The 25,011-nt window shown below is 37.1% G+C and overlaps 1 protein-coding gene across 3 annotated transcripts in view; it reads right to left on the reverse strand.

The window, feature by feature from the left end:
• syne2b (spectrin repeat containing, nuclear envelope 2b) overlaps nucleotides 1-25,011 on the reverse strand; it is an 89,381-nt gene that overhangs the window by 15,094 nt on the left and 49,276 nt on the right. For all 3 annotated transcript variants that reach the window (XM_043255315.1, XM_043255313.1, XM_043255312.1), the window contains exons 79-113: nucleotides 24,020-24,457; nucleotides 22,129-22,317; nucleotides 19,105-19,269; nucleotides 17,983-18,102; nucleotides 17,183-17,280; nucleotides 16,973-17,108; nucleotides 16,766-16,879; nucleotides 16,475-16,612; nucleotides 16,186-16,392; nucleotides 15,714-15,815; nucleotides 15,325-15,438; nucleotides 14,803-15,003; nucleotides 14,450-14,623; nucleotides 14,137-14,268; nucleotides 13,826-14,043; nucleotides 13,020-13,149; nucleotides 12,101-12,622; nucleotides 11,572-11,721; nucleotides 11,076-11,252; nucleotides 10,827-10,982; nucleotides 10,525-10,671; nucleotides 10,249-10,419; nucleotides 9,925-10,058; nucleotides 9,648-9,843; nucleotides 9,196-9,369; nucleotides 8,826-8,939; nucleotides 8,575-8,729; nucleotides 8,329-8,476; nucleotides 8,148-8,242; nucleotides 7,313-7,544; nucleotides 5,782-5,976; nucleotides 3,587-3,712; nucleotides 3,003-3,158; nucleotides 1,009-1,167; nucleotides 616-782 (exon numbers count right to left, since the gene is read on the reverse strand). In XM_043255315.1, the coding sequence (XP_043111250.1) occupies nucleotides 616-782; nucleotides 1,009-1,167; nucleotides 3,003-3,158; nucleotides 3,587-3,712; nucleotides 5,782-5,976; nucleotides 7,313-7,544; nucleotides 8,148-8,242; nucleotides 8,329-8,476; nucleotides 8,575-8,729; nucleotides 8,826-8,939; nucleotides 9,196-9,369; nucleotides 9,648-9,843; nucleotides 9,925-10,058; nucleotides 10,249-10,419; nucleotides 10,525-10,671; nucleotides 10,827-10,982; nucleotides 11,076-11,252; nucleotides 11,572-11,721; nucleotides 12,101-12,622; nucleotides 13,020-13,149; nucleotides 13,826-14,043; nucleotides 14,137-14,268; nucleotides 14,450-14,623; nucleotides 14,803-15,003; nucleotides 15,325-15,438; nucleotides 15,714-15,815; nucleotides 16,186-16,392; nucleotides 16,475-16,612; nucleotides 16,766-16,879; nucleotides 16,973-17,108; nucleotides 17,183-17,280; nucleotides 17,983-18,102; nucleotides 19,105-19,269; nucleotides 22,129-22,317; nucleotides 24,020-24,457 (6,050 nt within the window). The remainder of the gene's footprint in view (nucleotides 1-615; nucleotides 783-1,008; nucleotides 1,168-3,002; nucleotides 3,159-3,586; nucleotides 3,713-5,781; nucleotides 5,977-7,312; nucleotides 7,545-8,147; nucleotides 8,243-8,328; nucleotides 8,477-8,574; nucleotides 8,730-8,825; nucleotides 8,940-9,195; nucleotides 9,370-9,647; nucleotides 9,844-9,924; nucleotides 10,059-10,248; nucleotides 10,420-10,524; nucleotides 10,672-10,826; nucleotides 10,983-11,075; nucleotides 11,253-11,571; nucleotides 11,722-12,100; nucleotides 12,623-13,019; nucleotides 13,150-13,825; nucleotides 14,044-14,136; nucleotides 14,269-14,449; nucleotides 14,624-14,802; nucleotides 15,004-15,324; nucleotides 15,439-15,713; nucleotides 15,816-16,185; nucleotides 16,393-16,474; nucleotides 16,613-16,765; nucleotides 16,880-16,972; nucleotides 17,109-17,182; nucleotides 17,281-17,982; nucleotides 18,103-19,104; nucleotides 19,270-22,128; nucleotides 22,318-24,019; nucleotides 24,458-25,011) is intronic.

Raw genomic sequence — 25,011 nt, forward strand, 5'->3', positions numbered from 1 at the left:
TTTGAATGTTGAAGTTCTTTATTGATATTGGATAAGTTCTTTAGAATCTTTAGTCTGCGGTACTGTATTTTCCCTTAATATGAGAAAAAGTAAATATAGATGCATTGAATGTAGTTTATGATGATCCCAGAGATCCAGAATCCGAAGACCAAAGAAAAGCAGACTTGGAAACAAGAAGCCAACAAGCTGTATCATGAAGCTACAGCCACCATCTGTCTAATCAAAGAGCTGTCAATCAAACAAAGTACAAGGCAAACCACCCCCCATACGCCACATCCACCCTGATACTGCCTATCTAGACCGACACCAAGTGCAAATCTACATTTAAATCTCTCCCTTGCAGTTTCTGACTCGGCGGAGCTAAAGTTTACGCTGCACTGAATGTGACAAACTGTCTGTTAAATAAAGTGTGACTGAGATGAATTGGATCAATGTCAGATTAACATCACTATGACTTACCAAGTACTCAAGCAGATCATATACCATGACTTAAACGCTTTTAGAAATCCAGTTATCCAGTCACTGTGCATGTGTTTTATGGTCACATTTTAGCTGTATTCCTAATTAAGGAGTGTTATGTACTGCATCTGATTTAGGGTTACTCTAAGGTCTCACCTGGCTTCAATGTGATCAAACAGATGCTGCCAGCGATCATTGATGTCCTTGATCTTGTCATTGATTTCTGTCTCTTTGGTCTTGTTGCTGGCAGTGATGAGTTGTTCTCCTAGCTGTTTCAGATGTGTCTTATTCTCACTAAAGAGGTTGATCTCCTCCATACAATCCTGTAGAGGATCAATATTTGAGTATAAGGGGGCGAGGAAAGTAGCGATGATTAATATCTGTTATTTGCTTGCTTAGAACATTAGGCAGAATAGAGAAATGTGGAAAGCAAATGAAAGCAAATAAATGTGGAATAAATATTAATTTGCTATTCAGGTTTATCAAAATACAATGAAATGCTGGATTAGACGGTACAGTCTATCTGAGGTGGTTTATGCTTTGTCTCACCTTCTTGAGTTTCTCCACCATTTCCTCAATGCTCAGCTCAGCACTGTGTGCCACCTTGTTTTCCATCTGTGTCAGCCATTCACACAGCTCCCGATTTTTCTCATTGAAAATGATCCAGGCATTCAGTCGATCAGCAATCTCCTGCTTACGAAGTGACACCTACAAAGAGAGAGAAAGAGACAGAAAATACAAAAGAGATATGACAGCATGACTGCAGCTCACACAGACAGGGAATCACAAAATCTGTACATTTTTGCAGACCATATTTCTCACAAAAAATACAATACATTTTTTTAATAATAAAAAAATAATAAGAAAAATTTATAATATACACAACTCTAAGTACCATCATTTTGTAAATTAAAAAAATAATAATAAATGATTAAGAAACGATAATAAATAAATCGTATTAATTATGGAAATACTGTATGTATGTCCATACAGTATACTGTATACTGTACTGTATACAATACAATATGTATTGTAATTCCATGTATATGTTTTTTTTTCAAATGTGTTCTTACAGTATGATATAGTTATGTTTTTGTAACAACCCAAACACAATCAGTTATTAAAATTAAACTCAAATTATGTAAACTCAGAATTTAACTTAAAACATTTAATTTAAAGAGACTTTAACATGCACACAGGTTCTTAATGGGAATAATAAAAGCATTAATTTTCTTCTCTTTTCAAGTTTATGGCAAAGTAGGGTAATCCAGTTTCGTTACAAAGGACCCATATTTGCTTAAAGGTCTCTAGCCAAAACACCTTTATGAACCTTGTCACTAGAAAGTTTTAAAATCCAGAAAACTCAACAGCTGCCACATGTGGACTTCATTGTTACCAGGCAACACCTTCACACACCCCCACAGACACACACACACACACACACACACACACTCCGGCGTGTGACAGACACACACTGGGAGTGATTTCCAAAACAAAGAGCTAAAGACTCCTGCTTCTATTCACTTCTGTGTGTCTTTTCTCTATGTCCTTCACTCTCTACCATCTGCTCTGTCGTTCCAGTGTTAAAGACCCCCACCCACCCCAAAACTCACACCAGACCCCCAAAACATGACCCCAGGAGACTCCGGCTGATTGATCCAGCATCACATTCATTAAAAAAGCAGCAAGACCCTAATATGAGTCATGCACAGGTTCTGAAAGTAAATCAATACATGGTCACTAGAACGACATACATCAAGGAACTTCACGGGAACAATGACTTCAGCTGAATCAATGAGCACTGAGGAGAAAACATCAAACAAATCCTCACATCTGTTTTCTGGGTAGTGATAGTGTGCTAACATTGTATTTAAAATAAATGGAATTCCTTTGAGCATGTAGTCTGTGTATGTACATTTATTTAGCAGTAGCTGGAGACAAAATGGTTAAATATAACATAACACCCCTTAGTAACACTTTAGCATGAGGACCAATTCTCACTATTAACTAGTTGCTTATTAGCGTGCCTATTATTAACATATAATACTTAAACTTAACAACTACCTTACTATCTATTCATTGTCAAAAGCAACATGTTTAATAAATTAATGAATAAATTATTAAAAAATACATATTTATTAATGTTTAATCATTTAAATAAATACATTGTTTTAAAGCAAATAAATATATATGTAATTATAATTTGCTTTATAAAAAAACTTTAATGTCTTCAATGTCTTCATTTAGATATATGTAGTTAAACGCATGTTTTCAAATAAGCAACGTGTTTTATTAAAAAAGATGCTAAATATCTACACCACATACAGATGATACAAATTCTTTTCTTATCTTTTACTGTTGAATATTTCCTTCAACTTCTCACACACAAAGGTTTATCAGTCAGCTAAATAATTTAGAGCTGTAAATGTTAAGACACATGATTCCTGTATATATTTGCTCCGTTTTCCACTTTTTAAACATCTAAAGAAAATACTAAAGTCTTTGCTATGTCTGCTAGGTAAACATATCTATGTGTGTCTTACTTTAAGGCAGAGCTCTTCCCACTGGCAGTGCAGATGGTCCACTTGCTCCTGCAGGAGTAGGACGTCATCGGTGAGGATGTACTGGGACAGGTCCGTCTTCATGGTGCTGAGCTCAGAAAGACTGACGGCCCAGTCCTCTAAACAATCCTGAACCTCCTGCATAACATAACACACCACCGTCACACACTCACAAAAAACACTACCACACGTCCCAGCTCTGACTCACGCAATCTCTCTCTCTTTTACCCTCTGGCCCAACGAGATTAAAGCCCATGGGACAAAGAGGGAGGGCAGGAGAGAGAGAGAGAGAGAGAGAGAGAGAGAGAGAGAGAGAGAGAGGGAGGAGGATCACAGCTGAATAAGCCTATAGCGGGAGGATGGGAAATCCAAAGTGTCATGCAACACAAACAAAAGCTGTTATGTGTGGTTTTAGCACAAGTTTCACCATAGATGCTTTTAACTTTACCAAACACCATAACTGTTGAGTAGAGTATTTATCAATGTTTTATTTTGGGTATGTAGTAACTCTTTACCCCAGTCATATTTCAGGTGTATTGTTCCAGCATGTGAAGTAGTTAATGTACCTTCACAAGGAGGCGTTCCTCTTCCATCTCTTCCTGCTGGTCTGGGATCGAATGCTTCAGTCTGGCTCGTACCTCCTCCAGGAGCTGGGCCTGATCAGCTAGTCTGGTCTCACAGGTCCCCCATTTCTGCAAAATAATTTTAAAAGCATGCAAATAAAGCTAATGTAATGCCCTAGCTTAATTTGGATATAATATCTTATATAAGCCTCTTTGTATGGGGACGGAGTTAGTCAGGAAAGGCAAAAATAATGCAGAGAAAACATAGACAGTATATATGTAAGGGTAGATCTGCGCACACAAACTTATGGACAGGTGTCCAGGCATCCAGTGTGGAAGGTCAGTGTGCACTACATTAAACCAATGTCTCGGCTCAGAGACAAATGAAAAGTTAAGACGTGACTGGGGCAATGAAAACACATCCATGCACAAACACACAACAGTGTGGGGTTATCACAACAACACACATGCATCTACAAGCTAATACTCTACACACATATACAAGTAATATATAACACATAAATAATAATATAATACAGTAAAATCACATTATAATAACACATACTGCACTGATGAAACTCTCAAGAATATTGCAAAATGTTGCAATGCAGTGGCATTCATTTTATAAGGAGCTGCATGAGAAGACAGACAAAGTGCTGTGAGAGAGAGACAGAAAGGCTGAGACAGACAGAGAGAGCTGTAAATCCCCAGACAGGCTTTACTATAAACCCTTTAGCTCATGACGAGTGCATACACTCATGAACACACACACTCACACACACACATACTTGTGTGTTTCCATGTTTTATGGGGACATTCCATAGGCGCAATCCAACCCTACACCTAAACCTACCTCTTAAGAACAGGAAACTACTGGCATTTTTAGATCTTCAAAAAATGTAATCCTGCATGTATTTATAAGCTTGTTTCCTCATGGGGACCTAAAAAATTTACTGATCTTTCTTATCCTTGTGGGGACATTTGGTCCCCATAACGTGATAAATACCAGGTGCACACACACTTACTCTCACACACACACACACACACACACACACACACACACACACACACACACAGTGTCCATTTTTTATGGAGACATTCCATAGACCATGGTTTCTCTATTGTACAAACTGTATGTTTTATATTCTCAAAACACTTTATTTTGTTTGATTTAAAACCTTTAAAGACCCAAAAAATGTGACCACAAGGTCAAAATATACTGGTATTACTGTACTTGTAGGGTCTTGTTGGAGACTTTTCAGGTCAGTAACATTGATATTAAAATGATTGTGCTTCTATGTTTGAGAATTAGTGTGTGCAAAGGTCTGATCTGGATTAGTCCAGCTGTGGAATCAGAGGGAATGTAGGTCAAACTCCTGCAGAAAACCCCCATAATACAGAATCTCCTTATTTTAGACACACAATCCAACACTTAGTATTGTCCTGCATCATTTTAGTATGTGAGTATATAATGGCCTAGTTTATAATAAACCTTTCAGAGTTCATTCCTGGTGAAGTTTTAGACAGGTCTATACTCGGACAGACAGTTAATAGTGTTTGTTCTCTGAAGAATCTCTGAACAGGTGTTCATAAGATTGACAGTCTATAACCTGCTGTTTCCTAGCTAAGCTCATATTTCTTATCTAATCATAAAATCATATCAAATTATAAAACCCCAAGGGCGAATTTCACTTTGCAGTAGTCTGTTTTGTTAAATAAACTTTACCCTCATAAACGCTGATATGCAGATATACAGATCTGAAATTAATTTTCTATTTGTTCATAAATACACATACACATACAAAAAAAGAAATCTCACTCAGAATTGGAAAAATTCTAGATGATAAAACATTTTACAGCTGAGCATCAAAAAATTGCACATGTATTTACTGTCTATCAGGGGTTTTTTTCTGGATATTTCCCTCACGTTTTAACAATACATTTCCTAGTTTTAGAGGTCACGATTTTAAAAGTGCCTAATGTTTCCATGCTTCTGTTATCAGGAGAATCCTGTTTTAGAAAAAAGCCTAACACACTCGCATAGCTTTATGGATTTCCCATGTGACCTTTAACCTAAGGATAAATGCTGTAAAATTATCATCATTATCATAAGTTGTAAATGCAACAGAGCTAAGCAATAAAACATAAGAGTTAGTTATTTCAAAGGTCCCATTTCAAACCCATTCAATCCATCTTACCTTTATGATGTCAGATGTGAGAGTCTTTCTCTTTCCCAGCATGCACTGACATTGTTCCCAGTCCTCCTGCAGGGCTGCCAGGTCTGTCTGCAGTTGCATCTGTGTCTGTGTGTCACTCACTGAAAACAGCTGCCTGCCTACCTCCATCACACATAGATATGCAGAGACTGACCTTTGAAACAACAGCTCTGTTCGCTTTACAGGGACAGAGGGAGAGAGGGAGAGGAGGGAGAGAGTGAAGGGGACAGACAAAAAAGAGAGAGGGAGAAATAGTGAAACAAACAGACTCTATAACAATTGCAAGATATGTGTCAATACTTTAAATTATAAAATGTAAATATCGAATAAATCAAGTAATTCACTTAATTAAAAAAAAAATCTAGCAAAGTGAATTACTAACCAGAACCTTACAAAAACCTCAAATGTTTACAAAGACTTCAGTAATTATCACGATTTTCACTTTAGAATACTGATCCAAAAAAAGAGTAATTCCTTTAGAAGGATGTAATTTCACCTGAATAACTACTACTCAATACTTTACAAAACACAAAAGCTTACAATGGTTTCAGTCATTACTAGTGAGTTATCATAATCTTCACTTTAGAATACTGATCCAAATAATTTGTAACTCCCTCTGAAGCATTTGGTTATACTTGAGTCATTACTAGTGGGTTACCATGAGCTTTACTTTAGAATTAATTATACATTATGCATTATTCATATTAATTATGAACCTGTATACTGTCATTCTTAGTAGTTCTTGGGGAAGTATGAAAAAATAGTAGTTACTGATTAGCTAATAGTGAACTAGCACACTTGACTAAGTACTATTACTTACTAATTCATTAATCAGAGTTTCTTGTTCGTTAGTGGTAGTTACTAGAGTGCTAATATTGCATTACTAATGTTTTCTTGTGCAGTTACTCATTAATGATTGTACCGTATTCTAAAGTATTTTAAAATATATTTCTAAATATTTCTAGAGCAATAACTGTTTAAAAAGATTACCAGAATAGATATCTTCAAATTTGAACATATAAAACAAAATAAAGTGTGTTTAGATGCTTGGGATGAGTAAGATTTAGACATATTAAGATTTTTATTTAGCAAAGATCAAAGAGGCTGTGAAGTCATATGTTATCTTAAGAATGTTGTTCATTTGAAATTTCAATTCAAAAAAGATTCCACAAAAAGATTAAGCAGAATAACTGTTTCCAACACTGATACTAATAAGTGTTTTTTTCACCAAATCAGCATACTCCAGAAGACTGGAGTAATGACTGAAAATATAGCTTTGCCATCATAGGAATAAATCATATATATATATATATATATATATATATATATATATATATATATATATATATATATATATATATTAAAAAAATTTAAAATATAAAACAATTATAATAATATTTTTTGATGTTATACTTGTTCTTAAAGTATTTCATCAAATAAAAGCAGCCATGGTGACAGTAAGAAATGGTGACTTACTGATGATGATAATGATATTTCAAAATTATTCTGTTACCTTCAGATCTTCCAGCAAGAGGCGCAACTGCAGGACACTACAGTGTGTGGGACCAGCGGGCGACAAGAGTGTGTGTGTGAGTGTGAGGAGTTTGTGAAGTTTCTGCATTGTGTGTGTATAAAGCTGCCAGTGCTGTATGAGCCCTTCCACTAGAGCGCGCCGTTGAGCTGCTCTCTGCACGGCCCCCTGCCAGTGCTCTCTCAGCTGTGCCAGCTTTAACAGGAAGTCACTCCTGAGGGAGCAGGCAGGGTGGTTAGTAAAACTACAAATCCAGTGTTGAATTCCAAATATAAAACTTTACAAGTATCAGCTTAATATTCATAAACGTAGGATATTTCATGAAAAAATACTACATTACACTATGTTTCAAAGGTTTGGTGTCATTACAATTTCTTTAATGTTTTTCAAAGATGTCTCTTCTGCTCTCTAAGGCTGAATTTAATTAAAAATACATTAAAAACAGTAATATTGTAAAATATTTTTTATCCTTTTGAACAACTATTTTAATATATTTTAAAATGTAATTTATTTCTGTGATGGCAAAGCTGACTTTTCAGCATCATTACTCCAGTCTTCAGTGTCACATGATCTTTCAGAAATATATAATATGCTAATTTGGTGCAACATTTCTCATTGTTATCAATATTGGAACCATATTAATAGGTTTTGTTTTTACATAATAAATGTATTTTCTTTCACTTTACCAAAAGTAATGCATCCTTGCTAAATAAATTTTTTTTAATCATATTGACCCCAAACCTCTGAATGATATTGTACGTCACAAGCAATCATGCAAAACAGAGATTGAAGAAAAAAAATAGGTTATAATTGTCACCTGTCCTCCACATCTCCCTTCTGCAACAGGAGGAGAGACTCACTGATCACAGAGTGCAGAATCTGATGGCCTAAAGACAACTCAGCCTGAAAACACTAGACAAGAAGGACACAGACAGGTAGATTTTTATTGGATATTTTATCCATATGCGTTGCATTTATGGGTGTGTCAGCTGTTGTACCTGGTGCGTTTGTTGTTGTTCTCTCAGTCCAGTGTAAGTGGAAGCAATTTCTACAGCCAAACTGTCCTCCATGCGCTGCAGGAAAGCCAGCCAGCTCTCACATCTCTGTTCAAAGCTCTGCTGCTGGAGAGAGGCTGCTTGCAACTCACTAAACACACGCAATATATACATAAACATGTAATATGCTGTGTGTTGAATCTGATATTAGCATCTATCTCAGGTGATCAGATTGTAAGTGCTAGTCACCTGCATTTCTCCTGAGCATGTGCGGAGGCCTGTGCCCACTTCCTGTTGATGTGCTGAAGCTTCTGTGTCACGGGGTCACTGAGAGTCAGCCTGTAGCTGAGTGTGTTTATCAGATCCAAATCAGGAGAAAGAGAACTGATCTCCATCAGACCTGACTGTATACAAGGATATATATATATATGCATTTTATTGGTTACTTCAATAAAATTAGGTGGTTGAGTTATGCATGAGTGTGTGTGTGTGTTTATTACCTGGGATATATTTGTGAGTTCGCTGACTATCTGTTGTTTGCTTTCCCACTGCTGTAATTGTGTTTCGAGGGACTGGAATAACCTTTCAAATTCTTGAAATTGCTCAAGATCCTCCTGAACAGACACACATATTTTGAAATAAAGAAATAGACAAACACAATTTCTAACACCAGTTACTCACACTTTTCAGTGTTGTTCAGTGACATACAGACTACTATTATTATACTTAATGGTGCTATTATTGTGGGGGTGCTTTTTGGAATTTTATATATTATCCAGAAATAACAGATGAATTTTGGAGGAAATCAGAGAAAGTACATGCTTTAAAGACTTACATGTTTATTAAAACACAGAACAGTGTAAGTCTTACCTGCATGTGTTCAATTCTTCCTTTCAGAGTCTGTTCTAGCTGCAGGTAACCACGTGTTAACAAACGGCATTCTGATCTAATGAAAACGGCATCCTCGTCATCCATCTGTTCAATCAGATCTTTAGATACTTCAAGCACTTCATTCAAATCCGTCTGTAGAATCTCTGAGCATTTCTGTAATACATAAAATAAAGAAATAAGGACAATACCAAAGTCTGTAACATGCACATGTAATGGAGTTTTTCTTAATACTTTTATTATATATTTTTTTAGGATTCTGCAGTAATCCAATAATTAAAAGTAATCTTATATTGTAATATATTGCCTGTTTGACCAGTTATCTAGAAATAGTGCATAATAATTTACTCTTCCTTTTACATCAAAACTTTTCATTGTGGTCTGTGTTTAAATGGTTGGAAGTTTGTGAATATTTGAGTGTGCACTGTACTCACATCCTTCAGCTCTGTGATGCTGTGCGTGAGTTGTTTATTGTCAGCGGGTGTTTTATCGTGGCTGTTGAGCTGCTCTTTGAGATGTTGGAGCTCCTCTGCGCAGGAGCATCTCACATCAGAGTATCTCTGCCACAATTTCAGAAGACTTTGTGACCTCTGCAAGGTGTGTGTGACCTTTTCCTTCACCTCTGACCACCTACAGGGTTACACAGCGTGTAGGTGTTTGAACATCTACATACACATTCACATTGCTTTGCTGATATTGGTGAAGTCTAACCTTGCTTTTTCTTTTTCTAGGTGCTCCGATAACACCTGGGCAGAGTCTGGACTAATTCCACCAATAAGAGCTGCTGTTGTCTTGGTAAGATCCTCCCACTGGGTGTCAATCTCCGTTGTCTCTGCTTTTAAGACCTGCAGATATAATTTGTGAATATACATTCTAATACACATCTCTGTCAAGCCAAATGTTTACTTTTAAGTTAACATACTTGACACAATTAAAAATTTGTAATCATTTATTTAACTTCAATAAAATATGTCATACTGTGAACAATCAGAAATGGCTTGGGAAAAAAAGAACAATGTGATTGATTGACAGCACCTGTATCTTATCAATGTTGTTCTGGAGGGCAGAGAGAGAGGGCAGAGGGGCGTGGCAGTACTCTAGTGATTGGCATATCCTTATAGTGTTTAAAACTGCCTGACTCCTCCCACTTTCAAACTGAGACCACACCATACACAGCTCTTTCAAGGTATGCCCAAGGACCGCACTCTAAAAATTTAAATATTAAACTTCTAATTAAACACATTCAAGAGGTGTTTATAAATATTTGTTGGTTTTGTTTTAATTAACATAGATGTTTTTTTGTCTCCATACCTGTTGAGAGAGGTCAGTCAAGGATTGTGAAAGAATGTGAACTTTTAAGAGGAAGTCTTTATCCCCATCTTCTTCATCAGTGGTAAGTCTCCTCTTCCTCAACTCAGCAAGTTCTGAGAATTTAGACTCCAACTTTTCCCCCAGCTCCTAAGAATTACAGAAAGACAAGTAAGCTTCCTCTACAACGTAATATAAATACGTTCAAATAAAACTAAAAAGCTAATAAAAACATTCAAATAAAAACAAAGTAGGAATACATCGAGATAATCAGTTAACACAACCAGGAAATATCAGCGACTCACTTCACAATCCTTCAGGCTCCTCTCAGCAAACGAGCGATTGATGGGTCTTTCAGCCAATCGCATCCATTGTTTTTGACCTTTGACCCAGAGTTGTAGGATTTGTAGTTTGTTATCTTGCTCTGCACAAATCCTCACTTCATCTTCGTCATGTCGGATCTGAGTAACACAACGCAAACTATGTTAATCTGAATTGCTTTGCAGAATAATGATAAATAATAATAATAATAATAATAATAATAATAAACACACCAGTGCGTCCAGGTAAGCCTGTAGAGTTTTCCAGCGCAGATTGATTTGTCCCAGGTTTTCAGCAAAAGTAGTGTGTTTGCACCTGCTGGTGTGAGAGTCAAAACCGACCTGCTTCAGCTCACACTGATTAATAAAGTCAACAAACATCTGCTGACATGCCATCTCTCTCTTCATCCCCTAGACAGACAGAGAATAAGAGACAGGTAAGATCAAAACTTTTTAAAAAATATTTTATTTCAATATTGACTTACAAGCCACCAGAAAGATGAGAAAACAGAAAAATGTTTAATTTATTACAAGATTTGTAATGTCTTTGTTTTTAGCCATATTTATTTTCTATTTTATTCTACTGTAAATTACTTGCACATTTTAGTTACTTTCATATAAAAATAAACACATCTGTTATTTTGCACTTGGTTGATAAAATCCAAGTCGAACATAATTATTGTATTTGTATTTTTTTCATTGATAGAGAGATAAAACGCAAGCAAGGTACCTTATATGTTCTGAGCAGGTGTGTGAACTCCTCAGCAGCACAGGTGTTGTGACCCTCTCTTTCAGACGCCTGTAACCTGCTCTCAGCAACTGTAATCCAGCCACACACATCAGCCAGCAGTCCTTCAGGTGATAAGCTCTCAACCACACTCTGAGAGAGAGAAAAAGAACAGAGAAATGGGCATAAAGAAACATAAAAGTGATAGACAGAGGGGGAGAGAATAGAGAGGAAAGAAAAGAGTGGAGCTGGGTGAGGGGTGACACATGTAATCAAAGAAGATAAAGGGGATGATAACAAGAAAGAGAGACCTGATAATAGATAATAAAAAGGACAGACTCTATTCCTCAAAGATTTCATCAACTTTTCAGTAATACAGGAAATCATGCCTGGATGGCTGCCTGACCTCCATGATAAATTTTTATACATGATGTTCTCCTTCAAAGAGACAAGGCTACAAACAGAAGAACAAGAAACAGGCAGGTCTTTTTTCCAACCATCCAGGATGTAGATAGTAATAGATTAAATGTACCTGATGCAGTCCCTGTTGGACAGCAGGAATGGTTGTCTGTATTTCCGCCCAGTCTTGCTCCATCTGAGACAGTTGGGACTGTAGAGTCAGAAGGACTGGGGAAAGAACCATCTCTTGTTTTACTGATAAATCCAATACAGATGAGGTGGGTTCCTTAAATATTACACCTTCATTTGTGATCTTTACATGTGATCCTTCTGTGGTAGAAATATTTTCTTCTGAAAAGATGTTTTGTATAGAGGAAACACTGGTTTCTGAAAGTAAGGTGACATCTACAGATGAGGAGTCTTCAGGGTTGTTTTCTAGGGCAACGGACGTCCGGGTGTTAGTTTCACTTGGCTGTAGGTCTTCAGAGGTTGTTGTATTTCCTGAGGGAGTGGAGGTTCTTGAAGCACTGGTGGTTTTGCTGATCTTCTGTGTCTCAACGTTCTGCTCTTTTTCATTGAGCAACAGGATCAAAGAGCCAGAACTGATCACTGATGCCTTTAGGACCGATTTCACATCTAGCTCTTTTATGAACTCCTGTGTCAAAACCATCACAGATACAAAAATATTCTACTATAAACAGTGTTGTTTGTTAAAATTGTATTAACTGAAATATTATTTTTTAACTTGCGTAATGAAGGTCTCCCTGTTGAAAAATCAGCATATGCTGGTTAGGTATGTTTTGAAGCATGGCATCTGGTAATGTGCTGATCAACAACTAACTCCTATTCAGAACCAGCTCATATCCAGCTTATAGCCAGCTCAGGACTAGTTTATACATGACCAACAGGACCAGCCTCAACCAGCTCAAAGCAAACTGTCATGCTTCAAAACACACATAATCAGCATATGCTCTTTTTTCGTTTTTTATTTATCTTATTATTCAAAATAATTTGAACTAAAAATTAATGATTAGAATAACTGGTTGACTGACTGTGAAGTGCCGAAAATGAGAGACGGCATCCACTTCCTGTTCAGCTGTGGTCATGTGATCTCTCCATGTATGAAGGAGCTCTCTGGCTTGTCTTATCCACTCATTCAGAGCCTCTGAATCGCATTGGTACCTGAAAAAAAGTGTAGTGATAACTCTGTATAATTTTCCTTTATGTAAATATCTAACTCTCAGTCCTTTTACACAACTCTCTCTTAATTTAAGTGAGTACATATAGCTCAGGATATTGTGATTTTTATATTACAGACCACAGAATGTCAGGTTGAGAAACCACACATCAGCCACTATCACCCTAAATACAGAAGCACCAGGGGGCTTACTCAAGATAGCTAAAGTACCCTCTCAGCTCTTAGTAAATGTCTACAAGAGTACAAAAGAAAGCATTCTCTGTCACTGCATCACAGTGTGGCACACTAGCTGCACCACAGAGAACAGGAGAGATCTGACTTGGACAAGTAAAACTGCTCAGAGGATTGCAGGAACCAAGCTTCCCAAACTGGGACTGATCTATGTTAGCCGGTTACACAAGAGAGTTAGCAACATCATCAAAGATCCAACCCACCCGAGACACAGACTGTTTGTGCCCTTCCCATCAGGTAAAAGATACAAGACAATCAAGACGCACAAAATCACTAAGTTACTGCTAATGCACTTAATCACTTTACACAACTTTTCTTTCTGACATTCTTTTGTTGCTGATCTCTGAAGGTTGTGTAATGAAATGGCAAGAATTCTTACAGAGTGAAAATTCTGGATGGCTTAAATTTACCCACATCATTTATTTTTACCTGTTCCAAAGCTTCTTAAGATGGAGTGTGGAGTGTAGTCCTTGCTCCACCCTCCTCTGCAGTGCGGCCAATCGCTGTTCTGATCTTGCAGTAGACACACCCACTTTGCATATAGGTACACCCACATCACTGCTAAAAATCTGTTCCTGCTGTCTGTGTCCTTCATCCAGAACCAGACTTATCCGAGCTCTGTTCTTCTCCAGAACTGCCAGCACACTCTATCACAAACAACAAGAGGGATTTAAGGATCTTCAAAAATCCATGCATTCTGATTTAAAGGTACATACGTGTCAAATCACTATACATATTACCTGATAGACAGAAATATTCTTGCTGAGCTGCTCCTCGGTTTGGTCCTGCAGAGGTGTTATGGGAAGTTGAGTTTCTAACATTTGCAGAAGCGTTTCTAACCAGGACTGATTTTCATCCCAGCGAGTCCAAACCTGAAATGCATAAAAGTTCTTATCAAGTGCAGAGGAGTATTAACTAAAAATACATTAAAATCTGCATTCAGTCAAGTTAATTCATTTGTTCTTTTATTTATACATCTCTTTTCCATTCCTGTATCTTCTTGGCTGATGCAGCTTTCAATACAGAAAAACTGTAAAAAAAAAAGTGTCATACCTGCAGCGCTGAGTGAAGCACTGTGCCAACAGCCTGAGCCTGCTGCAGGACACTGGACACTTGACATTCAACCTCAGACACTTCGGTCTTCCAGCCAGAGGAGGCGCTGTCTGGCATCCGCACACTCAGTTGCTGCAGTCTCCTCAGGTGGGCACCCAGAGACAGGAAAAACGCCTGTAGATTTGCAAAGTTTAGGAACTGAATGAGAGATTGCAAGACTAGTAATGGTGCTATATTGTGCATGATTTAAGTGTGATGTAATGTATGTTAGTTTCGGGATTTTTTTGTATTTGTGCAGCTGATTAACTTGTGTGTATTTAGCTAGGATGTTTGAAGGTGTGTGATATGTTTACCGTGTGTGTGTTGAGGTGTGTCTGTATTTGTGCTGGATTCTTGAACTCCAGCTGAGAGGTGCAGTTGAGTTTCTCTCCTCCAATCGTCAGAAGCATCTGCAGACCCTTCAGGATTTTTTCACTCATCTTCTGCTCATCTAGACTCCACTGCACAACTCCACAGCGCTGCTCTAGATCACTCCAAACACTCTCCAATACCGCCTACAGAGAGTGTATATATCACAGTTTGATGGCAAAGCTGAATATTTTCAGTCTTCAGTATTACATTCTCATTTGCTGGTCTGGTGCTCAAGAAATATTTGTTATCTTATGCTGCTTTTTGTTTTGTAAATGCACCGATACATGGCACTTTTGATCAATTAATTGCTAAATACCAAAAAAAACACATTCACTCCATTTGTGTATATTTAATTATTAATACTTATTTTTGTAAATGACACTTTATTTACAATTGTGTGCCATACTTGCAATTAGAATTTGCACTGCGGTTTAAAATGCATTTTATAATAATGTCATCCATACCTCCAGTGTGCTGATCTGCTGTGTGAGGGAAGAGGGCTGATCTCGACTTTCTTCTTTAAGTTCAGCCAGCTTTCTCTCACTATGCTCCACTTCCTGTTTCCATCCAGTGATGGCCTTCACATGGAATCAAATATACAGAAAGGTGAAAAGTTTAGTGAACACCTAATGCTGTTATACGACATATCTGCACTCTAGAAAAAATGTTTTTCTAATCAAATGAGTGAATCAAAATGAATAAGAAAAACTATTTCTGGTGCAAGAAAACCTGGCTAGAAGTGGCACCAAAGTCAGCAAATGTACACTGAAGACATCAGTATTTTTTTTGCAGGTATGTTAGAGTGTTATTTCTCCAGTAGTGTGATGTGTTATTCACAGGCTTGTGTGCTTACCTGCAGCTCCGTGTAAAGGTCACAGTGGGTTTCTCCGTTAGTTGTAGGGTGATGGACTGACGTATTAGTTAGAACTGAGTCATGCAGGTCTTTTACTCTATTCTGCAGGGTTGACACACAGGGAAAGTGTACAAGTCACACTTGATAAAAGAGGTCAAGATACTTAATATACTTAAATGCGGAGACAGAATTATGGGATTAAACAAGAGACTGAAGAGAACATTATGTTTGACATTATGATGACAGAAGTTCTTTCATAACAAACAAGTGTGAATTTTCGTGACAGTTATGAAGGCGAGACATCCGAAGGTTTGGTGTGTTAAAACCTGCCAAAAATGCAACTGTTAACACATAAGCATACATTTCTGGAACGATTTAGTGTGCATTGTAACTTAAACTGCAGGAGAATTTTTAAGTGACTGCACATACATCTCATCATTTTGTGTTGGTAATAAGCAGATAAATGTCTGACCTGCAGCTGAGTTGTGTGTTTTAGTCGTTCCTGTAGCTGCTCCTTTTTATCAGAGAGAGTCTTTTGAATGTCGCACACACGCTGCGTCAGCAGGTCAAAACAAGTGGAGGTCTCTGATATGTCTGATCCCGAACCTAACAACTTTATGACCTCCGAGCCCTGGGAGGTTAAAATGGCACCCAATGAGATCAGCTCTGCAGATAAACCCTAGAAAACCAGGAGAAATGGATGAATGACACTGATGGTTGGACAGACAGACAGACAGACACACTGATGGATAGCTGAATACCTGTAGCTGCTCTAGTTGGTTTAATATGTCATTGTTTAAGGTTGCTGGCTGAACCATAAGAATATGTGTGAGAGAGCTGAGAGTGAGATCCACTCCACTCAACACCTCAAACAGACCTTCATCCAGAGATTGATGATCCTGCACACAAACAGACCAGTTCAATTGAATTCTGTTATATCTGGTTTGGACAGTATTGTGTACTCTGATCTTGAAGAGAGAGTGCGCATCATGCTAATTGTTATAAGCAATAAACCTCTGTATTATGATTTTTTTGTTATTTGCTATTGACACCTGTTTGAGTGCTGATTTTTCCAGTTCTTTGAGTTGTGAGATGTTGGATTGAATCTCCTGCAGACATAAAGAAACAGCAGCTCCGCTCCACAAACACACAGATGGAGCGAGGATCTGTTCACACACACACAAAAAATTTCAGTGTTTTTTGTTACAAATAACTTGCACGTAAAAATGACTACAACTATATCTCCGAAAAATTCAGACCTTAGATGGATCCTGATATTTATCTCCACCTTGCTCGGTCTCTGCTGTCTTGGTCAGTCTGCTGCAGATGTGTGCCCACTTTCTGTGGACCGCTAACTCTACTTCCTCTCTCTTGTCTTCATTTGCTGGTGAGAGACTGCAGACATCATGGAGTGTTGGTTACAAAGTCTAGCCATATATATGTATAAATAAGAGTGTGTATTTAGATACCCTGTGTATTCATCTGCGCTCTGTGTCCGGGCTCTGCTGCCTTGAATTGCGATAGCTTTAGTTAGATCCCTCTGTTCATTTAATCCATGCTCTAGTTCCTTAAACAGAGAAAGAAAGAGAGTGAGAAAGCCAGTCTCAGTGATATTGACGGACTGATATTACACGTTATAGAGGTATTAGAACCGGTTAAAAATCTGTAATGCTTTGTAATTTAGGACATAATATACCAGAAGGGATGCATGAAACTATTGCTGTCATGGAGTTATATAGTACTATTATAACATCCATGCTTTATTGCTAATGAAAAAACTAGTACATACATTTTTTTTATATTTTATTTTATTACATTTTATTTTAATAAATGTTAAATAAAAAAATATACAATACTTCGACAGTTTGAGTCCGTAGGATTTATCTTCAATGAATTCATATTTTATTGAGCAAGGATAGATTAAACTGATCGAAAGAGACAGTGAATACATTTATAATTTTACAAAAGATTTCTATTTCAAATAAATGCTTTTTTTTGTACTTTCCATTCATCAAATAATCCTAAATGCATAATGGTTTCCTCAAAAACATTAAGCAGAACATTTATAATAAAAAATGAGTTCTTGGGCACCAAATCAGCATATTAGAATGATTTCTGAAAGGATTAATGGCTGCAGAAACATCCAGCTTTGCCATGTTACATTTTATGATATATTCAAATAAAAAAGGTGTAACAATATTGTGGTTTTCTGCATCTTACCGTGGTAACTAATAACTAATAGTTTAAAGTATGTAAATGAACGGAATACCCTTTGTTGTTGAAGGCTGCTCTGTCTAAACAGTTTGGTTTTGGAAGAGCTCAACATCTCCTGCACACTGTTGCTGCGCGTCAACCTGGCCTGCGAGGGGCGCCGGCTCTCAACATGTACCTGCAGGCAGAGAAAGAGAAACATAACACCTCAGACAGCTCTATTCACAACTCAAATCCAGCTACTTTGCACCCTCTTACTAATAACACCTATAGATTTATAGCAAATGTGAAAAACAGAAGCAATTAGCACGCTAATGATCACTTTCTGTCATCACATGCAAAGTACACATCTGGATTATGCTGTCCCCAAACGATGTGTGACAACACTGGTAATACCGGTATCACCATGGTGGTGGGTCGTTTGAGTTTTCAATATTTTCCTCACTTTCCTTCGGTTTTAAATAGCCTGTAAGCCCCCTGCGTGTTTTACTTTTGCAGCAATTCGGCAACAATCTGTTTCCCTCTTTCCCTCATTTTAGTTTGTTTCCCTCTTTCCCTCATTTTCCTTCACTTTTAAACAGCCTAGTATAAAAAAGAAGAAACGTGCGCATTTTACTTGCACTTTTACGTTAGTGGCCATTAGACATCAATTGCTTGAATTCAATTCAAGCAGCAACGCAGAACATAGAACTTTTTTATTAACAAAACGAATAAAAACAATGCACTATGCTATAGCCATTACTTTATATAAAATAAAGTACCAAATAACTTACACAGCGTTTAAATGGGTATACAAAACTAAAAATCAGTAAAGAATGAGGAACAAAAATTATGAAAAAACGAATAAGAAAATAAGGAGGCACGGATACACGCATACACCTTGATGTAAATAATGAAAAAATACAGTTTAAATAAAAACTGTGGAACCAAATCAAAGAGTAAGTAATATTTTTTTTAATTATTATTATTTCCATTGTCACTTAGATTGATGGTACAGATCAGACTCTTAAAAATGAAAAGTATTTTAACAAGTGCTTTTGCTTTTCGTTTTCAAACTCTTCCGTCATCGCCTTGTCTTTTTCACCTTTTGTCTGACTCACTCTCCTCATGTGATGAATGAAACCTGACAGACATCTTTAGTTGGTAACAGGCAAAATTCTGGATGTATTAGTGTATGTACCTGATCTTCACTGTGTCTCTCTTGCAGCTGTAATTGGACCGTCACCAGTCTGTTTTTCAGCAGCTGGAGTTTGGTGTTGAGTGATTCAGCCTCACGTTGCTCCTGTTCTTTCAATCCACACGCAGGAAGACTGGAGATTCTCTGTTCAATCTCCACAAGAACTGACTAAATGGACGAAACGAAAAAAACACAATTACAATTATAACTAAATTATAAACCACTCTTTCATGAACAATGCACTCATAAAACTAAGAAGTTACAAAAAACAGCTATTAAAGACGAGGTTCCCAACAGAGAAAATATAGTCAATCAAAAGTAAAAAACACCATAAAGAGTCCACGAGAATGAACTAGCAGGGCTGAGAGCTAGATGACAGGTGTTTAATGCACCATTTGACACATTTCACACAACACTTTTTCTTGGAAAAACAAATATGAATAAAAATCTCATTAATAATCCAACACACAGACTTTTAGATCGGGATCGATCCTGTGTCTGTCCACCTGTACATCCTGCAGCAAACACTGAGAGCATACAACAAATAATTTGCCTTAATAATTTGACGATTCTTTAATGTTGAAAATGTTTAGAACTTAAAGGCATAATTCATTCAGAAATGACAGTTCTGTTATTATTTGCTCAATCTCATGTTTTGAGAATGAGTCTTTTTGTGTCTTAAGAAAAGCTGCCGGCAGTCATCAGAACTGATTGGTACCAACATTCTTCAAAATATTTCATTTTGTTTTCCACAGAAAAAAAGTATATTATGCAGGCTATTATGGAAGCCTGTTTTGTAATTCTGAGTTTATATGTAACTCACAAACTTCCATAGGTTTTAAATGACATGAGGATGAGTAAATGATCACAGAATTGTTACATTTTGGGTGAACTAGTACTTTAACACCCACTTAAACAGAACCAAATGTATACACATGATTGGATGCATTTTTCAGCAGTCTGTAGAACCACATGATGGCTGCTGTTAAAGAGGTAGTTATGACAGTTTACCAGGTCACTGTGCTGGAGATCAGCTGAATCTCTGAATCTTTGATGAAGGAGTCATGTTACACGCACACACACACACACACACACACACACACACACACACACACACACACACACACAAAGGTGAGTGTACTGCATATCTGGTTAAACCACTTTAAAATGATGCCAAATATAAAGAATCTAAAGTAAATGTACATGCCCAAAGCCTAGCATGACCTCACCTTTAGTCGAGCAGAAGCCATGCAGTGAAAGCCTTACAGAAAACCTTATCACTAATATCAGCTGTATTAATGAGACACATGACCTCCTCCAAACAGCACAATGAGACTGAATGTTTAACGGCAAGCTCAATAAATCAGGAGAGAATATACTGTAATATATTCTATGTAATATATGTAATATGTAATATATCTGTAATCCTTTTAGGCTTTAAGACACACTTAAAAAGATCTGACTGGCCAAATGATTAGATTTAAATGGGAAAACTACAAGGAACTGGTAGAAAAAAAAAATTGCATCAGCACTCAAAGCACTCAGTAACTGATGTAACTGCACAGAGAGTTTCCTTAAGAAAAGAGAAGCTAAAATTCATGATACATTGACACGTTCACACATCGGATATGCAGTGCTGTGTGGGTTTACAGACATGCTCATGCATGTCATGCATATAACATGTATGTGTGTTTAAAAGAGAATAAAATGGGTTGAGAGAGAAAGGAAAGAAAGAAGCAGGCGTTGATATGTCTTCACTCCACCTCAAAAGTAAATAACAGACTCATATTTTTTGGTTCATTGAGCCATGATGTAGAGTACTGCCCACTCACTCGCTTAAAGAACTCTTGCATTTCCAATGCTTATGAACATACAAATATAAGGATTTAACTCTAGCCATTCAGTGCTATAGATTTTCTTGCAGTGATTTAGCATTAAGACAAAAGCAGTTATTCATAATCAAAAAACACAATAAAATAAAATATTTTTTTCATATCACTGAAACCAATATAATCTATTCTAATCTGCTTCTGATTGTATTTCAGCCCACCAGTATTTTTGTACACTGCAACTATTATTCTAAACAAATAATAGATTTTCAGTCAAACCACAATTCTGTTAAAATCAATTTCAACAGTCTATCAGTCTAAAGACTGCATTACGTTTAAACGTACATCATGAGATCAGAGCGTGTGACCTGTGATTACTGCCATCGGCAAACACTTAGATCTCCAAGCAATAAAAGAGTTCAAAGTTGTAAAACAGTAAGACAGAAAATGAAAGAGCAAGGCACATGGAAAAAGAGAAAGTCTTGATCACACCAGATGATGAACTGAACATTTCTTCTACGTTTTTACAGTGGAAGATAGTATCATAGTGTCAGACTGGTCTGTAATACTGCTAGAAGGTTTAGAGGCAACTTAATTTTGAACAGAGCCAAATATATAACTAGGCTTAATGTATGACAGATCTTAGCTTAGCACTTCCTGTTCTGCTGAGTCAGCATCAGCAACTACATAGGCAGAGGGTATGTGTGTGTTTTGTCATTTGTATTTATTTATTTTTATTTCAAAATGTCAATAGATTTTAGCGATTTTTATTTCAGTTATAGTGATTTTAGTACATTAATTTAATAAATTAATTTACATGAATGTTGCCTTTGGTGAAGTTTTTATATTTTATTTTATTTCATTTAACTTTTATTTTGTTTTAAATGGTGTTAATGGTTACACTTTATTTTACGGACCAGTTCTCTTGCTTATTGCATGCATTTTACTAGCATACTGGTCCTTTATCAGTACTTATAAAACACACATTAATGCCTTATTCTTCATAACTATAGTTTAGATAATCCTGGCCCATTAGTTTATTAATCCTGGCCCATACCAAACTACAAATAGGCAGCAAATTAGCAGTTCATTGAGGGAAAACTCTAAATTAATAGTAAATATGTGTTCCCTATTCTAAAGTGTAACCGTTGTAGTTAACCTCGATATATATTTAAAGTCACACGCAGTGATAAATCACCTGGCAGTTGTGAAGTTGTTGCTCAATGCAGTGCTGCATGGCTGCGTCCTGAGCTTGCTGTCTTGACCCCTCCAGACTGACCCGTGCTCTCTCCAGACACACCTCCAGCTGCTCGGCCCTCTCACGGCAGGCATGGAGCAGCCCGTCATCGGACAACCTTCCACCCGAGGCCCCGGCTTCACCTGCAGCCTGGACAATCATACACAACAGCAGCTCAGAGCCAGGCAAACATAAAGAGAGAAAAGAAAATAACGAGGCAGGGGAAGGATAATAGAAGACGTCAGGTAAAGGTAAGGACAGGTGTGTGAGTGTGTGAGAGTGAGAGAGAGAGAGAGAGAGAGAGAGAGAGAGAGAGAGAGAGAGAGAGAGAGAGCACCTGTTCTGGCTGACTGCGGCAGAAACAGTGAATACACAGCAGCACAAACTCACAAACACACAACGGGTGTGTCCTCTAACACAGAGACAAACACACTTTCACACTCTCACACACTCTGCTTTCACTCTCTCAGTTTCTGTCTCACACAGGTTTAACCCTTTTGTTTGTTTCTCTGCCCCCTGGTGCAGTATTTCTCTCAATAAACTCAGTCTCAGCTTTCATACCAGTCATTTGTCATGTAGCCTCTCTCTCTCTCTCTCTCTCTCTGTCTGTCTGTCCCTGGTTTCCTCCAACCACCTTCAGCTACAACTACTTCCTGGAATGTCGTCACTTTCAAGGGCAGCTTGTGTGACAAGGAACACACACACACACACACATTAAGAGGAACTGTACTTTTGCCTTGCACCGGCTCAAATGGCCTAGATTATTTTTTATCATTTAATCTTATCCATTACAATTCACTTCTTTCTAGCTTTAAAGAAATCCCTGCTTTTGTCCCTCTCAAATGTCACAGAATATCTAAACTTATTGGAATTACTGCAATTCATAGATTCGACTTTTATTCCATATATCAGAAATATAGCCACATAGATTAGATGGGACCTAATGCAATAATTTAAGAATCAACCACCATAACCTATGGTGGATTTGAAATCTGAATACTGTGAATATGTCCCACTCAGTGTCTTTGGTGGTTATAGTCGGGTCATATTTGATCAAAATCAGTTCATGATTTTTTTAATGTTGTACTATGAAACATACTTTCAGAAATCCAAACTTATTTTTGAGTCCACTGAGACTCGCAACATAACTAACTCTTTGACGTCAGACAGACATATTTCAACACTGGTTTGAACGCCTATTCTGTGGGTAAACTAATGAGGAAGTATGATTTCTATTGTAAATACCAGAAGGACTAATGATAACAATGTTTATTATTAGATTTAGCTCAAATTATATTTAAAGAAGGTATTAAAGAAGTATTAAAGGCAGAACGGAATGCTCACTTATTACAATCAGAGAGTGACATGACCATAAATAAAATAATTTGAGACTTTTTGATGAAAAATGCAAAAATTTAAATGGATATTTGCAGAAAAACACACAAATTGATTCCTTTCAGTTTGGAAACATGGGTGGATATCAGTTTGTTTAACACGCAGTAATAATAATAATACCAAATATTAATAATATTAATAATAGTACATATCGAGCTGTTAATCATTAATAACCAACAATTAATGATTAATGAAAGATTATTTGTAAGGAATCACCTAGTTGCAAAGGTAAATTCCCGTTACTGAATTCAATCTTAGAGATCTCAGACTGCAAGAACAGTAGGCTATTCTACTAAAAGACACAAAAATATTTCTCCTTTGGGTGAGCAAAGAGAAATGTGCAGATAAAATGCAACACACACTCATATTTACCGCACTTTGAAGTCAGCAGGTGAGTGAGTTGATGTGTAACGTGTGAGTCAGTGGGGTGAGAGTCACTATCAGCATCTGCGCTTACCAAAGATGCACTCGTAGCCAATGGCTCTGTCCTCTCCAGGCAGGGCTTGACTGTAATTGGTGTGTGTGTGTCGTGTGTGCTTCTGCTGTCTAAACTACGCTTTTCCTCATTCGAAGGAGTATGTAAATATTGCTCTTGTGATTCGGCTGATGGTGCGTTTGTGGGTTTTGTGGAGCTCAGGCTCTGAGGCACAAAGGTGGTTATTTCTAAGTGAGCATTTTGGCTGAGTGTGGAGTGTACTTCTGAGACTTTTTCTAGGGAATCACCCAGCCCTTCATCGGAGGTCATGACACTACATAAGGTCAATGTGTCTTTTGTTTCTGTGGGAGGGGCTTGTGACTCTGAATGTTTCTGTGCGTTGTCTATGAGAGTCACGTGTGTAAGCGTGAGTGTGTCAGTGGTGTGTGGCGTCTGTTCCCCCCTCCATGCACCCTGCTCCTGACACAGACAGAGAAAGAGAGAGACGAGCAAGTGTGAATTTTTTGTTGCCATTTATTTTTTTGAAAGAAGCACGATAGTGTTCACACAGGAGGTATCAGCGGAAGAGATCAGGAGAACATGCACAGGTGCAAATAAGAGTCAGTGCGTTTACATGGCACAAAAAGATAAAATACTTAATATAAATAACAAAACATATACTATTTTTATATTCTTGAGCAGGAAAAGCTTACTTTTAGAAAATGTGTCATGTAAACAACAATCATTCATGAAAAACAATAAATTAATCATAATACACATGCACTTAGACATAACTGTGCCGAGTGAGCAGTCATGGATTAGCTGATTTTTAATGTTCACGTTACATCGTTTCACTCCACAAAATAAAATCTATTCAACAGTCCTTTCAGAGTAACCACCTTATCTTGCGTTTGGAAAAAAGAAAACACACTACTATACAAAAAACAAACAAACAAAAACACATGCCATATAAAAGATTTTAGGTATATTTTGGTATCTTTTTGGTATCATAGTATTGTATTTAGTAGCTAAAT

Source organism: Puntigrus tetrazona, chromosome 13 (genome assembly GCF_018831695.1).
Source record: "Puntigrus tetrazona isolate hp1 chromosome 13, ASM1883169v1, whole genome shotgun sequence".
In the NCBI taxonomy this organism is placed as follows: domain Eukaryota; kingdom Metazoa; phylum Chordata; class Actinopteri; order Cypriniformes; family Cyprinidae; genus Puntigrus; species Puntigrus tetrazona.